Source organism: Sinohyriopsis cumingii, chromosome 12 (genome assembly GCF_028554795.1).
Source record: "Sinohyriopsis cumingii isolate HCF-2022 chromosome 12, ASM2855479v2, whole genome shotgun sequence".
In the NCBI taxonomy this organism is placed as follows: domain Eukaryota; kingdom Metazoa; phylum Mollusca; class Bivalvia; order Unionida; family Unionidae; genus Sinohyriopsis; species Sinohyriopsis cumingii.
The window spans coordinates 121686584-121704186 of NC_142972.1; the positions used below are offsets into that span (position 1 = coordinate 121686584).

Consider the following 17603-nt stretch of genomic DNA (forward strand, 5'->3'; position numbering starts at 1 on the left):
TTTCTCTTTGAATTTATTTTGGTCTTTGGAAGGATAGCCTCTGGCTTCTTGTTTCAGTTTTTAAAAGGCATCCACGTGGTCTGAGAAAATGCCTTTCTGAGTTTGGTCACCCTTGTGGTCTTTTTGTGTCTTGGGAAAGTGGCAAATTTCGTACACTTAGAACAGTTGGTATCCCAGGTCCAGAGCTTTGAACAGTTCTACATTGACCCACGTTCCCGTCAAGGTGCGTTCTACGTGGGTTTGCTGACAAGGCTGATCTTGACTGCACGTTTCAGCACAAGTATGGTGAGGTAAAACGGGATGGTACAAGTCCGTGGGAGGCAAAACTTTACATTTAATCAAACCCTCGTACTGTCGAATGTTGTTTAGGTCGATGTGTTCTGTCAGCAATTGCGGGTGCCCTGTGGGAAAGCGACAATATGTTGACACGTATGGATACCGCGAACACACGTCCAAGTATTTGATTTCTTCTCCTTTCTCCTCATCAAAGTGGTACAGCAAACAGGTGGCATTTGTCCGTCCTCCGTACAAACCGTCACGTGTGTTCAGTGGGTCCAGCAACTTATAACGTTCCACGATACGTATAAACTCGGCATCGGTTTTCAAACGGTCATTGTACTCAGTGTTCCCACATTTCCACCACTTGGTATCCTTAATGTTTTACCTTCAACCGCCGCCGACAAGTGGCCTCGTACAAATCTTCCATGGTCCTATGTAAAAGCTGATTTTTGGTGCCACGTTGAGGGTATCAAATGGGAGATCAGTGCGCGATCCGAGGGTTTTCTAAGTCCCAGCCATCCACAGAATACGTTCCGATGGTCTTATCTCCTCCTCCGTTGCGGGCATTTGTCTTCCTTGTCTCAAAAGTAATGTAACCAGCGTAGTGCTTTCACCGAGTATTGACGTTTGACAAAGTTCGTCGTTTGAGGGCTAATGACAGCCAGGGTGTTTTCGGGCATGAATAGTTGGCGGTAGACTAAGGAACACGCTTTGTTTCAAGTGTTTCAGAGGGCTTACCTTCAGTTAAGAAGCAAAATATTTCATATTCATACAGCCTAACCAGACATATTTATTTGCAGACAATTAGTGTTATTAAATACATGCTTAGTCTGACCATCCCATCTTTACTTGCAGACAATTAATGTTATTAAATAAATGCTTAGTCTGACCATCTATCTTTACTTGCAGACAATTAATGTTATTAAATACATGCTGAACCTGACCATCTATCTTTACTTGCAGACAATTAATGTTATTAAATGCATGCTTAGCCTGACCATCCCATCTTTACTTGCAGACAATTAATGTTATTAAATACATGCTTAGCCTGACCATCTATCTTTACTTGCAGACAATTAATGTTATTAAATACATGCTTAGCCTGACCATCCCATCTTTACTTGCAGACAATTAATGTTATTAAATACATGCTTAGCCTGATCATCTATCTTTACTTGCAGACAATTAATGTTATTAAATAAATGCTTAGTCTGACCATCTATCTTTACTTGCAGACAATTAATGTTATTAAATACATGCTTAGTCTGACCATCCCATCTTTACTTGCAGACAATTAATGTTATTAAATACATGCTTAGCCTGACCATCCCATCTTTACTTGCAGACAATTAATGTTATTAAATACATGCTTAGCCTGACCATCTATCTTTACTTGCAGACAATTAATGTTATTAAATGCATGCTTAGCCTGACCATCTATCTTCACTTGCAGACAATTAATGTTATTAAATACATGCTTAGCCTGACCATCCCATCTTTACTTGCAGACAATTAATGTTATTAAATGCATGCTTAGTCTGACCATCCCATCTTTACTTGCAGACAATTAATGTTATTAAATGCATGCTTAGTCTGACCATCCCATCTTTACTTGCAGACAATTAATGTTATTAAATGCATGCTTAGCCTGACCATCTATCTTTACTTGCAGACAATTAATGTTATTAAATACATGCTTAGTCTGACCATCCCATCTTTACTTGCAGACAATTAATGTTATTAAATGCATGCTTAGCCTGACCATCTATCTTTACTTGCAGACAATTAATGTTATTAAATGCATGCTTAGCCTGACCATCTATCTTTACTTGCAGACAATTAATGTTATTAAATGCATGCTTAGCCTGACCATCTATCTTTACTTGCAGACAATTAATGTTATTAAATGCATGCTTAGCCTGACCATCTATCTTTACTTGCAGACAATTAATGTTATTAAATACATGCTTAGTCTGACCATCCCATCTTTACTTGCAGACAATTAATGTTATTAAATGCATGCTTAGCCTGACCATCTATCTTTACTTGCAGACAATTAATGTTATTAAATGCATGCTTAGCCTGACCATCTATCTTTACTTGCAGACAATTAATGTTATTAAATGCATGCTTAGTCTGACCATCCCATCTTTACTTGCAGACAATTAATGTTATTAAATACATGCTTAGCCTGACCATCTATCTTTACTTGCAGACAATTAATGTTATTAAATACATGCTTAGCCTGACCATCCCATCTTTACTTGCAGACAACCGATGTCCCACTGAAGCTTGGTTTTCTCCAAATCACAATTTTAGTCCGCTACCCAAACTATCTTCTGAGTTTTCATATATTTTTAGCTTTCGCAAATGCCCTCTACACCCGAGATCTTAGTCAAAAGACTTGCATGACAGCTGCTCATTCCATATATGGCACATGTTTTCTCACATCGTCCTGGTCGGAGATTATGCTGCGCAGATATTTCAGACTAATACATTCCTTTATTAAAATACAAAAACAGGGATGGAAAGTTCTGAGAGAACTGACAAATAAAATACATTAAAGACGAGTTTGCGTCACATTGATTTTTAGAACAAATGTTATGGTTTTAAAGACTAGAGGTCTGACACACATCAAAATGAGACCGATACACAAGATATGTATGGCACACGAGACAAGTTGTTACAGTAAGTGAAAATTGTACTAATAATGGAGAAAAAAAATTATAATCAATGTGAGGGTGAAGAGAACTTCGTTTGGTCAAAGTTGTTAAAAGCCAATGAGTGTGGCAAATGGTTGTGTAGATGACAAAAAGATAATTTGGCAAACTGTTCACGCAGATTGGAATGAAATAGCTGAAGCTAATAAAATATTCAATAGTCTGCTTCCTAAATGGAGGTCAACCCTGCAAACACTAACCATTAAAAATGCTGGACTGTTTTGTTTTTCTCTGCACATGATATATTTGCAGCACACAGTCTTGGAAATAAATGGCAATAACTAAATAATACAACTATTGCAAGACATAAAACTTGGTCTATTATTCAGTCTGTTGTTAGGTAGGTAGAAATCACGCAAACTATCTGACTAGCTGAACTAATGAATGGATTCTTTTTTGCTATGGACACCTTAGCTTTCAATGCCAGTCGATGACCTCTTCAGGTACGCTTGACATCAGCACAAAACACAATGGCATTACAAAACCTTACAGGATTTCCAGAATCAATGCCACCTTATTCCGCTGATTGGCTTTTTAAAATTATTTAGGAAAATAGCTTTAGAGTGTCTGAGAATTGTAACATCGTTGTGTTTAGTATTACCGATGAACGTGCAAATCAATAGATGGGAGGTCTGTATTACGAATTAAGGTGTCCTCAGTTAGAATGTAGTTTCTTTTGTTCTTATTGTACGTAAAGATGATTGAAATAAACTGATTTGTTTATTATTATTTTTGCAGGAACAATTTAAACTTTGCAGTTGGAGAACTAAATAATCCTCACAAGTATGTCATCTACTTTTTATTTTGTTGTAAATTATCACCAGGAACTCTTGCTGAATAGTCACTTTTTTAAAACATATAACCGAAATTCTTCTTCTTCTTCTTCTTCTTCTTTTCTCTCTCTCTCTCTCTCTCTCTCTCTCTCTCTCTCTCTCTCTCTCGTGTAAATTCGTATAAGCATCAATATTTTCATGAACTTTAATCTCCTTTAGAAGCATTGTTTGATCTAAATTTACTGGATTCATTGGAAACATTGCATGGCATCGAATAAGATATAAGGATTTGGCCTTTTGGTATGTTTCAGAAACTTGCCAAGATGTATATGGATTGGTCTACCCTTGGTAACACTAGTGTATGTAATGATCAATGTTGGATACTTTGCTGTCTTGTCCAAGCAGGAAGTTCTCCTGTCGGATGCAGTGGCAGTGGTGAGTTTTGAATATTTAAATGGCATAAAAATGGAAGATTCCCTAATTGTGTATTGAATAAGTTACCTCCCTTTCTGTCGAAAGACTTGAATTTCCAGAGTGTTTTCCTATATAATGTCTAGCTAAAACAGCATTTTTATAAGTTTACAATAATTTTAACAAAATAGTTTAAAATATGTCAATATAATATGTAGCATTTATATAAAGGAAACTACATTATATACTTCAGATCCTTAGATCATAAATATTTTCAGCTAAAATGAGTCAAGATTTCATTTGATTTAATATGTATTATTAAAAAAATAACTGACGAGGTAATCTATTGACCAGAAAGGAAACAGCCTATGATTTTCTTTTCATGGCCATTGACCTACAATGAGACCTTTATGCCACTATGGGAGGCAAGATAGCTCAGTGGTAATCATTCTGGATTATTACGCATCAATACATGGTTTGATTCCCAGCCTCTGCCGTGTTGTGTCCTTAGGCAAAATGCTTTATTCATTGTAAACTTACAGCTATTAGACAAAGCACCTTTATGAATAGCCTAACCAAACAGTCTCTGATGCACACCAATAATTCTTTGAGGCAAAATGGATTAGTGGTTAGCGTTCCATGTTCCAGTAGCGGTGTACCAGGTCCAATTATCGGATCATGTTGGGACGGCTGCCATGTTGTATCCTTTGGCAAGACACTTTACTCTCATTCTTCAATAAAGGTAGTGAAAGCTCCTTGGCAAAAGAACTTAAAGCATGCTGAACCCAACCAAACCAAAATGTTATTGTACATATCGAATATAAACCAATCATTTATTGGGAATATCTTGAGCAGGATGCTAATGACATAAGTGTTTTATAAGATGTAATACAAAAGCAAAGATTGCAACAAACAAATTCTTGCATTAAGTTACTAAATGACCACTTTCACACAAAATAACTAGTTTGGTTGATATGAGATATGAAAGACTGAATTTTCATGTGTTAAATGTCATGCAGCTGATTCATATTTGTCCCACTCAGTCATAAATGTCTTAAAACATATTTGTATTTAAAAAGCTCTTTCCCTGTGAATTTCATATCAGAGTTCCAAACTTGCACTGGGGGAAAAACTCCCTATATATATATATATATATATATATATATATATATATATATATATATATATATATATATATATATATATATATATATATATATGCTAAATCTATGTGTATTTACCAAACATTGATTGTCTGGTTGTGATTTCATGGAAAATTTCAATGACATAGGTTTAGAAAGTCTGCAAAGAAAATATCCAGTGAAAATCCATATCTTATTATAAGTGTGAATAATCAAAGTTTCTCGATATAGAAATTATATATCATTGTTGTCATAAATAAAAGATTTAAGTGGTACGCACATGTATTTATTCCGCTTGTTTGATTTACATTAGAACAATATATGCAAATTAGCTTATCACATGATCAAAGTTAAATTCAAGTGAGAGTCAAACTTACGTCATAATCCACATTTTTTACCGCTAAAATTCCTTTACATCTACGTAATCACAAATTCATCCAGTGTCCAAGATCACTGATTTTATGTGGAAAGCAGTGGCGTACAAAAGAATAAATGTTGTCCTGGGCAGCAATGATGACCCAACAGGGTTTTGGTGCCCCAAGACGTATGGTGCCCGGGGAAACTTCCCCATCCGCCACGCCGTTAGTACACTACTGCCCACAATTTGCTTCATCATTTTAAAGTAACATTTTTAACACCGTCAGGTACTTTCGCATATTGATTAAGCCACTGGTTGATTATTTATTCAGACGTAACAGACTATCTATAAGAACAAAAGATGCCAGATCGCTCCGGTGACCTAGTGGTTAGAGCATCCGCATCGGATGCAGGTGGTCGTGAGTTCGATCCCCGGCCGAGACTTACAAAAATGGCACTAACAGCTGCCTTGCTTGGCCCTCAGCATTAAGATGTTAGTGTTGGGACTGGTCGGCCTGGTGTCAGGATAATGTGACTGGGTGGGACATCATGCTACATATCTGCGGCATGATGTCCCAGTGCTAGACATCACCAAAAACTGCCACGCTGCAGACATTGTAGCGATATGACTGAAAAATTATTAAAGCTACATTAAAAACCGAAATCACATCACAACACACCAAATGATGCCCATCCAATGGCATTAGCTGCCACCAGAATACCAGCTTGTGCACCACAGACTTAATGCCTTCGTCTGGCTGTCGAGAAACTTTGTATTGGTAGTCAGAAGTTGTTGTCAGCATTTAATAAATAAGACTCGATTTAAAAAATAAAAAGAATAGCTGTATTCTTTTTTCCTTCTCCAGCTGTGGGGTGAAAAGATGCTTGGCATCATGTCTTGGTTAATGCCCATTCTGGTGATCTTATCAAGTTTTGGTGCTGGAAATGGAAGCCTATTTGCCACTGGAAGGTAGAGAAATTTTCATCAAAACTTTGTTTTTCTCCACACTTTTAATACACTTATTCAGCTTAATTTTTGATGAGTCATGTTCATCCACTTATGAAAAATCTTCCTTTGTTCAGTTTCATCATCCAATCCTTGACAATGAACTATTTACTATTGCTACACCTCATGATTACGAGTTTATGCATGTTGACATCCCCTAAATCAGTGTCTTACATGCTACCGATATTTAGATTATCAATATGTGACAAGGAACGGCTTTGAAACATGTTCTAAATTGTTTATTCCTGGCTCATTTGCATACATTCGGTATCCCATTGTATGTGAATACTATATTATGCGATATAGTGGCATGTGCGGCAGATTACAAAACGGCCTACTAGCATTAAGATTAGTTCAATCCTATTTTATTGTAATATATCAAGCATGAGGGCTGGACACAAGCTGTACAACTTACAGGTTCCTCGCCATTAAAAAAGTATGTTTGTTATATGCTCATTTGTTATCCATTTACTTTACATTGTCAGAATCGTGCAATATTTTACTATATTGAACTCACGTGCAACTTCATATTGTATTAGGAACTATTTTGTAAACAAATCATGTGCACTCTCGTAGTAGATACTTTACATTTGGTTGGTTAAATTTGTTTCTGAATGAACTAAAGCAGATGTTTCGTGGACTGCCACATACCAGCTGCTTTGCCACATTCCACGTTAACTGTTTTGATACAATGTTTCGAATTTAGGATTGCAAGAAATGACAGACAGGGTCCTTGCAAACAACATGCAAGTGACAAGGCATACACTGTTGCCTTTAGCTGGTAAAAAGAGTGACAAAAAATATATTTACAGTTTTACGTACTGAATTTCCTCAAAATGTACTTTCTTAGTTTTGCAAATCCAAATTACATGAGCCATGTAATGGGTTCTCAAGCTTGATTACACATTTCGAAATTGTACTGTTATTTTGACTATATTCCAAGGGCAATTGCATCCTCCTTGCTGCACTCAAAATGAAATAAACATTATATTCCATAGCATCCTTTTGATAATTGAAACTGAAAGACTTAGTATTTTCCCCACATTATGATTTCAAAAATTCAATGACAGAACAGAAACACACTTGCAGATGTCAACACACTGCTGAAATCCAATGTCTTCATGTGGTGAAGACTATCAATTGCTTTTATTGAATTTAACTAGTACGTTTCCTTTTGAATTGATATGTTAAAGCCATTTCCAAAGTATTCAAGTCAGTATTGATAATATGGAACAAAAGAACTAAGAAAGGAAATTATAATAATTTTCAATTGGAAATTTGTAAGAGCAGAAAGAATCAGCAATAATGTTTGCTTTAAATAAATTATAATTGAGTATGATACATTTCTATAATATTCAGGCTAAAAAAACAATACTCCCAGATCACAGTAAGGTAATTAGCCAGAGGCTAAAACAGTACTCACAGATTACATTAAGGTAATTATCCAGAGGCTATAAAGCTCACAGATTTCAGTATGATAATCAGCCAGAGCCTAGCACAATACTCACAGATTGCAGTACAGTAATTAACCTGAAGCTATCATCGTAAGGTAATTAGTAAAAGGCTAAAATAATGCTCACATATTGCAGTTAGGCAATTAGACACAGGATTAAATAAAATACACATACAATTCACAGTAAATTAATTTGCCATAGGCTAAAATAATACAGATCACAGTAAAGTAATAAAGGTAATTAGCCAGAGAATAAAACAGTACTCAAAGATCGCTGTAAGTTAATTAGCCAGAGACTAGAGCATTACTCACAAGTAGCAGTAAGATAATTAGCCAGAGGCTAAAACAATACTCACAATTCACAATAAGTTAACTAGCAATGGACTAAAACAGTACTCACAGATCGCAGTAAGGTAATTAGCCAGAGACTAAAACAGTACTCACAGATTGCAGAAAAATAATTAGCCAGAGACTAAAACAGTACAAACAGATCACAGTAAGTTAATAAAAGTAATTAGCCAGAGTCTAATGCATTTGGCTATATCTTGTCTTCAGATTTTTTAAAACCATTCTGGTGGCCTAGTGGTTAGAGCATCTGCCACGGATGTGGGAGGTTGTGGGTCCAATCCAAGCCTTACCAAAGACTTACAAAAATGGTACTAACAGCTGCCTTGCTTGGCGCTCAGCATTAAGAGTTTAATGCTAGGACTGGTCAGCCTGGTGTCAGGATAATGTGAATGGGTGGGATATCCTGCTACATGTCTGCAACACGATTCCCCAGTGCTAGACATCACTACAAACTGCATCCCTGCAGACATCATAGCAATATGACTGAAAAATTGTTAAAGCTATGTTAAAAATCTAAATCACACACACACACTCTTCAGATTTTTATGGCTGAACAGTTTAGTGAGGGTAGAGGCAGTGCATTAGCATGGAGGCAGGTCACTTACATAATCTGGGAATTGTTTGTTGTTGATTGTGTAAAAGGTACAGAAATTTATAATGTTTCTTCTTGTAGTAGCTGTAAACCCCGACCCCCACCCCATTCCAAAATGGATTGCTGCTCTTCTTTAATATTTTGTTTGACCAGAAACTAATTGTGTAGCTTCAAGTTGTAGGTTTTGAAATTTTTCAAACTCAGCAATAGCAAATAGTGTCTATGTTTCAGATAGTAGAGTTGGCTAAATACAAGTTAAAATAATGTTTGCTTAGATTGTCTTTAGATAAGGTATGCATAAATGTACCTGTCTGCACAATCCAAATAAATCCAGATTTAAGTATAAAATCAATATGAACCATTCATGTAACTTCAAGATGACAATGAGGTGTATTAAATCAAATCTTTTTATCAGTAAATTCAAGATGGTAAATATTCAATTTCTTGGTTAGTGTACATGACATACTAGGTTTTGAAGAATTTGAATTTACTAACCATGAATTGAAACCAGTTGGAAAGTTTCTGAAGATTGTTATGCCAATATTAGAATATATCTGTATATAAACAGAATAATGACTTTAGGCTATCAATTATGTAAATAATATAAACTAAAAATAGGAATGGACATAAGACTCATCCCTGTAGCACACTTGCTGCTTGTTGTTCTTACTCTGAGATTTTATTACCAATGATAACTCTTCAAATCATCTTGGTGATGTTATCCTCAATTTATGCCAATAAATTCTCATCAGTTCCATAATTTTTTAATTAAAGTTAATTAATTTAATTTAATTATGGCTCTGAGCCATATCCTATCTTTGGCATTAGTGATATAACACAAAATTATACATATGATTTCTAATCTGTTAATTACATTATAAAGAATGTGGTTGTTGTTGTTGTTGTTGTTGTGAAGTTTAATGCCACTTTTCAGCACACGATAGGCTATAAATGGCAGCCAGTATTAATGGTGGAGGAAGAACCCGAGAAAATCCCGGAAAGAACCACCAACGCACAAGAAGCTACTGGCAAGTTTTTCTCACATACTCACATTTGCAGTGATATGGCAGTGATCCATAACGGAGAGCGCTTTAGACCACTCGGCCACTCAGGGCCCCAAAAGAATGTGGTATATGTCCAGGTGTTGATATGAAAATAAGTGACCAAGTATAAAACCAGTTTGAAATGTTGCAAAAGAAAGGCATTGTCATGAGTTACACACAAATTTAAAAACTTTTGTTTCAAATACTTTCCTGATATTGCTCCGAAGTGAAATGGGACTAGAGTAAAATGTAATTGATTTGTCATTTGTTTTAATATTGATAACACATTAGCTAGTTTTGGACATTTGTTGAAAGTTAATGAAGTAATAAAATGAATTGCAAATTGCTTAAACATTATATGTTTTGTATTCATAAGTAAGAGACAGAAAAGTTATTAGTTTGTAGTTTGTCAAAATTATACCTTCTCTCTCACTGTCAGCAGTTTAACTGTTTAAGTGGAGTTACAATCTGTAGAATGGGTAGTTCTCTATTAGTCATCAACAGATGAAATAAAAGAAAGAGAATCATTGTGTAAATGCATTTCAAAGTCAAAATATTCTAGTGTTGAATAATTAGCATGAAGAGGGGGAGCCATGTAATTCTTTGTGTATAAATTTCATTATATTGCAGTAACATTTTGATTACATTGTTATTTTATAAACAGACATCAAGTTTTTCAAATATTTTTCACGACTTGTCCAAACTTTGTATTCTGTTTATTTGCATTTTGTATGATAGTAGGTGACAAGTATTGTTGGATTTTAATGCCTTTTTCCTGAATTTCTCATTCTAATTTGATACCTTAAATCTAAATTAAACCAAATTTTGTTTAAATGTATAATTGATGATAGTCAATGGTGTTGCATCAGATATGGTGTTATATCAGATATGTTGTTGTCTCAGATATGGTAAATGACAGTTATGACTGATATGGTTTGGGTCTGTGAAACAGAGCTGTGTTGGGGAACTATGTCAGGATCCCTTTACTTCCATGGATGATGATTCTTGATGTTTCAGCTGCATAATGAAATTGGAGAATAAAACTGCTAGAAGATGATTTTATGAAGCAGTCCATTAAACATGTTATAGGATAATATCAAGTGTACAGTCGAACTGCCATTAGGTGTACAGTCAAATTGCAATTAGGTGTACAGTCAAAGTGCCATTATGTGTACAGTCAAACTGCCATTATGTGTACAGTCAAACTGCCATTAGGTGTACAGTCAAACTGCCATCAGGTGTACAGTCAAATTGCCATTATGTGTACAGTCAAACTGCCATTAGGTGTACAGTCAAATTGCCATTAGGTGTACAGTCAAACTGCCATTAGGTGTAAACATTTGCTGTTAAGCTTGCATGCCATACACAACACCTATAGGATAGTGATTTATACAATCAAACTGCCATTAGGTGTATACATTTCATGTTAAGCTTGCATGCCATACACACCACCTATAGGATAGTGATTTTTACACTTTACATTAATAACGAATGAAAGTGATTCAGTAAGTTACATAATCATTTACTACTATTTAGTGCATTCTGTCGCTGAATAGTGATGGTAAATAGTTCATTTTCATTACTGAAGAAACATACCAAACATGATATAGTATACTTTTTCTTTTGAGGACAGTATAGTGATAGGTGCAGTGGTAGAAATTTCAGAGTTGAGTTTCCAACCCTTGGTAGGTGTCAGAATACATGATTTTGTACTAAATGTTATTTTCTTTTTTATGTAAATAAATTTGGTCTGCTTAATACTTTACTTTTGTAACCTCTCAGCTCAAATAAAATTATACTAATATATATATATATATATATATATATATATATATATATATATATATATATATATATATATATATATATTACCAGGAATCTAAGACATGAATGCAGTGCATTAGAGCTGCTCTGTTTTGAACCATATATTTGGAACGTCTCCATATCAATAGACCTTACGACTCAAGTTTTTTGTATGCCCTTTTTTCAGGTTAGTCTACACTGCATCCAGGGATGGACACATGCCAGCTGTATTTGGATTCATTCAGTATGAACGTCTTACTCCTCTACCATCACTGATGATCACAGTGAGTTCAAGCTTGCCCCCTCCCCCATTATCCTAACACATAATCTCTTGATGCTACATTTATTTTAAACACCAGGAATGTAAGGAAATGATAGCTATGTTAAAAAGTGGTTTGTAATTCTCAGTTTATGTAATCTCACCTTTTAAAGCCAGTCAGTTCATTTTTTTTTAATAGAACTTAACATTTCAGTGTTTCTAATAAGTGGGTACCATTGCAGTATTCCCAAATTTGATCTACATATTTCTCATCTTGCAAATGATTTATGTGGAGAGCTTTATAAATATTTTGTATTATGGGCAATGGGGGGGGGGTTCTTCTGTGAGTAAAATGTTATGTTTCATATCATATAATTTCAGTTAATATTGTTAATAAAATTATATTGTATGAACTTAAATTCAGTGTAAAAGGGCATGTTAACATGCTTCAAAGAAGAAAATATACATTATATTGTAATAGTAAATGTTGTAAATACTACAGTCTGTTTTCAGGAGTTGGACAAATTATGCTTTTATACCATAGGAAAATGATAAATGAAGGATGTCCTTTTCCATGTGGACAGTGGCTAAGGGTTCATTAAGAAACTTTGAAATTAGGCAATTAAGTTTTTGTTTATTTGAAAGAACTGTATGCTTTAGGAAGTCATAGATAAGCATGTCCCATTGCAGATCCCACAAGTTGCATGTGCATGGGATAGGACAAATGGGTTACATTGTAGTTTTAATTCTTAATTGGTGCTGTCAATTGCAGGAAATGTTAGCAGAAAAGATAAAAAATAAACAGAAAAAAAATATCTGTTGGGGTAGTTTTGCATGGGATCCATTTTTCTATTTCAGTACTGTGATGCAGTTGATTTTTTTGCTCAATTAGGTGATAAAATGTTTCATGACGGAAAATGGGTTTATAAATTTTGTCTTCTATTGTCCAGGTCTTGTAGAAGAATAAAGAACATTTGTACTCAATACAACGCTGTTTACTCTAAACGTAAAATGTAGAGAGTTGCTAAGAAAATTATTGAGGAATGGTTTTACCTTGCAGGTGATAATTGCGATAATCATGATAATACCTGGGGATATAGCCAGACTCATTGGATTCTTCAACTTTACAGCATGGATTTTCTATGGTCTGACAGCAACCTGCTGTCTCATTCTACGTTACCAAGAAAAAGATCTCAAAAGACCATGCAAAGTAAACACAGAGAAAATACTAGTATTCTTATAATTTCTATCATGTGCAATGCAGTGTTGTAAATGTTTTTTTTTAAATGGGTAAAATCTTAAAATTCATAAAAATTGTGCATTTTCAGAGTCTTATGACGATCCTCTGTCTGTTTGCTTCAGAAGAGAACTGTGAACACTGAAAAGACTTTTACTGCGTGAATACTGAGAAGACTTTTACTGTGTGAATACTGACAAGAATTTTACTGTGTGAATATTGGCATGACTCTTTACTGTGTGAATACTGACAAGACTTTTACTGCATGAATACTGAGAAGATATTTAATGCATGAATACTGACAAGACTCTTTACTGTGTGAATACTGACAAGACTTTTACTGCATGAATACTGAGAAGACTTTTACTGCATGAATACTGACAAGAATTTTACTGTGTCAATATTGGCATGACTCTTTACTGTGTGAATACTGACAAGACTTTTACTGCATGAATACTGAGAAGATATTTAATGCATGAATACTGACAAGACTCTTTACTGTGTGAATACTGACAAGAATTTTACTGTGTGAATACTGAGAAGACTTTTACTGTGTGAATATTGAGATGACTCTAATGTGTGAATACTGCCAAGACTTTTACTGCATGGATACTGCCAAGACTTTTACTGCATGAACACTGACAAGACTTTTACTGCGTGAATACTGACAAGACTTTTACTGCGTGAATACTGACAAGACTTTTACTGCATGAATATTGACAAGACCTTTACTGCGTGAATATTGACAAGACTTTTACTGCATGAATATTGACAAGACTTTACTGCATGAATACTGACAAGACTTTTACTGCGTGAGTACTGACAAGACTTTTACTGCATGAATACTGAGAAGATATTTACTGCATGAATACTGACAAGACTCTTTACTGTGTGAACAATGACAACAAGACTTTTACTGCATGAATACTGACAAGACTCTTTACTGTGTGAACACATGAGACTTTTACTTCATGAATACTGACAAGACTTTTACTGCATGAATATTGACAAGACTTTTACTGCATGAATACTGAGAAGATATTTACTGCATGAATACTGACAAGACTCTTTACTGTGTGAACAATGACAACAAGACTTTTACTGCATGAATACTGACAAGACTCTTTACTGTGTGAACACATGAGACTTTTACTTCATGAATACTGACATGACTCTTTACTGTGTGAATACTGACAAGACTTTTACTGCATGAATACTGAGAAGACTTTTACTGTGTGAATACTGACAAGACTTTTATTACATGAATACTGATGAGACTTCTTACTGCATGAATATTGACAAGATGTTTACTGCATGAATACTGAGAAGATATTTACTGCATGAATACTGACAAGACTCTTTACTGTGTGAACACTGACAAGACTTTTACTGCATGCATACTGAGAAGACTTTTACTGCATGAATACTGACAAGACTCTTTAATATGTGAACACATATGAGACTTTTACTGCATGAATACTGACAAGATGTTTACTGCATGAATACTGACAAGACTTTCACTGCATGACTACTGACTAGACTTTTACTGCATGAATACTGATAAGACTTTTACAGTGTGAACACTTACAAGACTCTTTACTGCATGCATACTGAGAAGACTTTTACTGCATGAATACTGACAAGACTTTTACAGTGTGAACACTTACAAGACTCTTTACTGCATGAATATTGACAAGATGTTTACATTATGAATACTGACAAGACCTTTGCTGTGTGAATACTGACAAGACTTTTACTGCATGAATACTGACAAGACTTTCACTGCATGAATACTGACAAGACTCTTTAGTGTATGTACACTGACTAGACTTTTACTGCATGAATACTGACAAGACTTTCACTGCATGAACACTGACAACACTTTTACTGCGTGAATATTGACAAAACTCTTTCACCTTGAGGAACAATGTCTTAATGTTGATTTGGAAGGGTTTATCTCCCTATTGTTTTTCATAAGTTTTTCACCTTCGATTTTTTTAACATTACTTTTAATATGCACTAACTGTTCTGGCATGCCATTAAACATACATACATACATACATACATACATACATACATACATACATACATACATACATACATATCCTTGCATAATGGAAAACTGAGATAGAAAGAATTTAATATGAAAATTAAAAAGGACCTAGGATTTGCAAGAATTTCCGCAGCAGCTTTGTGTACTTATTATGTTACCATTCGAGCAGATTCCACAAACATCCTTGTCTTAGGGAGATAGAACTGTATACACTAGTGGGTATTATTATTCTGTATATACTAGTGGGTATTATTATTCTGTATACACTAGTGGGTATTATTATTCTGTATACACTAGTGGGTATTATTATTCTGTATACACTAGTGGGTATTATTATTCTGTATATACTAGTGGGTATTATTTTTCTGTATACACTAGTGGGTATTATTATTTTGTATATACTAGTGGGTATTATTATTCTGTATACACTAGTGGGTATTATTATTCTGTATATACTAGTGGGTATTATTATTCTGTATACACTAGTGGGTATTATTATTCTGTATACACTAGTGGGTATTATTATTCTGTATATACTAGTGGGTATTATTATTCTGTATACACTAGTGGGTATTATTATTCTGTATACACTAGTGGGTATTATTATTCTGTATACACTAGTGGGTATTATTATTTTGTATATACTAGTGGGTATTATTATTCTGTATACACTAGTGGGTATTATTATTCTGTATACACTAGTGGGTATTATTATTCTGTATACACTAGTGGGTATTATTATTCTGTAAACAAGAAAAGCTATTAACAATCAACAAAACATTCCATGGATATGAAAAAATTTGATTTTTCAACAGTGTATAAATTATAGCAACTTCTGCCCATGTATAATGAATGGTACTGTAACCAGATTTCAGGAAATAATTTCTGAAATAAAAATGCTTTCTAAAGTCTGTTTAAACTAAAATGATAGAAAATATGAAGGCAATGCAACCTACATTTCAAAAGAAACAAATGCATTACTAAAAACGAACAAAGTAAAAATATTACGGCATAGAGTCTATCTTGAATGGCAACTGATATTATGGTGGAAAATAGAACTTGATGTTCTGTATATCATGATTGCAATTTTACATTATGTGACAATCCCTCCATATTTCTATGAGTTATAGCATTAGTTATACATTACCACTGCAGTTTATATGCAGGGGATTTGTAACCATTCCAGACTTGATCATTTTGTTCGACTCATCTTGTAAACTTTTAATGATGGCAAGAAACATAACATAGATGTTTCGCAATGGGTATAGACAAATGCGGAATAATTACATTGGGATTATTGACTCAATCTCTTGGGTCCCCCCCCTCCAAAAAAAATATGCCTTTACTTATTCGGTGCTTCAATATTAAATGGACTCACCTACGAGTATGAATGGGTGGGTGTGCTTTGCATGAGTCTTCGTATGAAATTTTGGTCTATTCACTATCTCACTCTGCGCTTTATCTATCAAAGATTTGTCTTCATTCTTCCACGTGTGTGTGTGTGTGTGTGTGTGTGTGTTTGTGTGTGTCTTTGTGTGTGTGTGTGTGTGTTTATCACTCCAATAAAGATTTCAATCTGTGCATTGCTTTATTCTTCTATTCAGGTCCCGATCATCATACCTATATTGGTGGTGTTCGCATCCGCATACTTGGTGCTTCTACCTGTTGTAATGCAACCAGAAATAGAGTATTTCTATGCCATGCTGTTCCTACTGAGTGGACTTGTGCTTTATGTTCCTTTTGTGTTCAGAAAATATAGTCCAAAATGGATGGGTAAAGCATTTTTTTCTATTAATGCCAAATTCACATTAATGGTGTTTCCATGGTAAAACAGGCTTATCTTGTACATGGTTCTCCCAACAAGAATTCATATTTCTATTTTAGATATATATATGTAAATTCAAAAGAATTCACTTACAAAGTTTGCATTGTCCTATCCGTTTTAAAGATTTTATCTTGACCTTTCAATTGTTAAAAGAATACCATGTTTGTTGCTTTAAAACAGTAACTTGCTGATTCTGTATTACCATAATACAAATTTTACTAGTTCTAAAGAAATTACTCTTATTGCCTTTTTTTCTTGCGTGCACTAGTTGCTGTCTAAATAGTTCTATAGCACTTTCAGGA

At 34.5% G+C, this 17603-nt stretch overlaps 1 protein-coding gene across 1 annotated transcript in view; it reads left to right on the forward strand.

Annotated features, from left to right (window-relative positions):
• LOC149787362 (b(0,+)-type amino acid transporter 1-like) overlaps nt 1-17603 on the forward strand; it is a 51312-nt gene that overhangs the window by 21636 nt on the left and 12073 nt on the right. Inside the window, exons 7-12 of the mRNA XM_089976093.1 lie at nt 3738-3782; nt 4084-4207; nt 6549-6652; nt 12115-12211; nt 13247-13396; nt 17081-17249. Coding sequence (XP_089832219.1) covers nt 3738-3782; nt 4084-4207; nt 6549-6652; nt 12115-12211; nt 13247-13396; nt 17081-17249 — 689 coding nt within the window. The remainder of the gene's footprint in view (nt 1-3737; nt 3783-4083; nt 4208-6548; nt 6653-12114; nt 12212-13246; nt 13397-17080; nt 17250-17603) is intronic.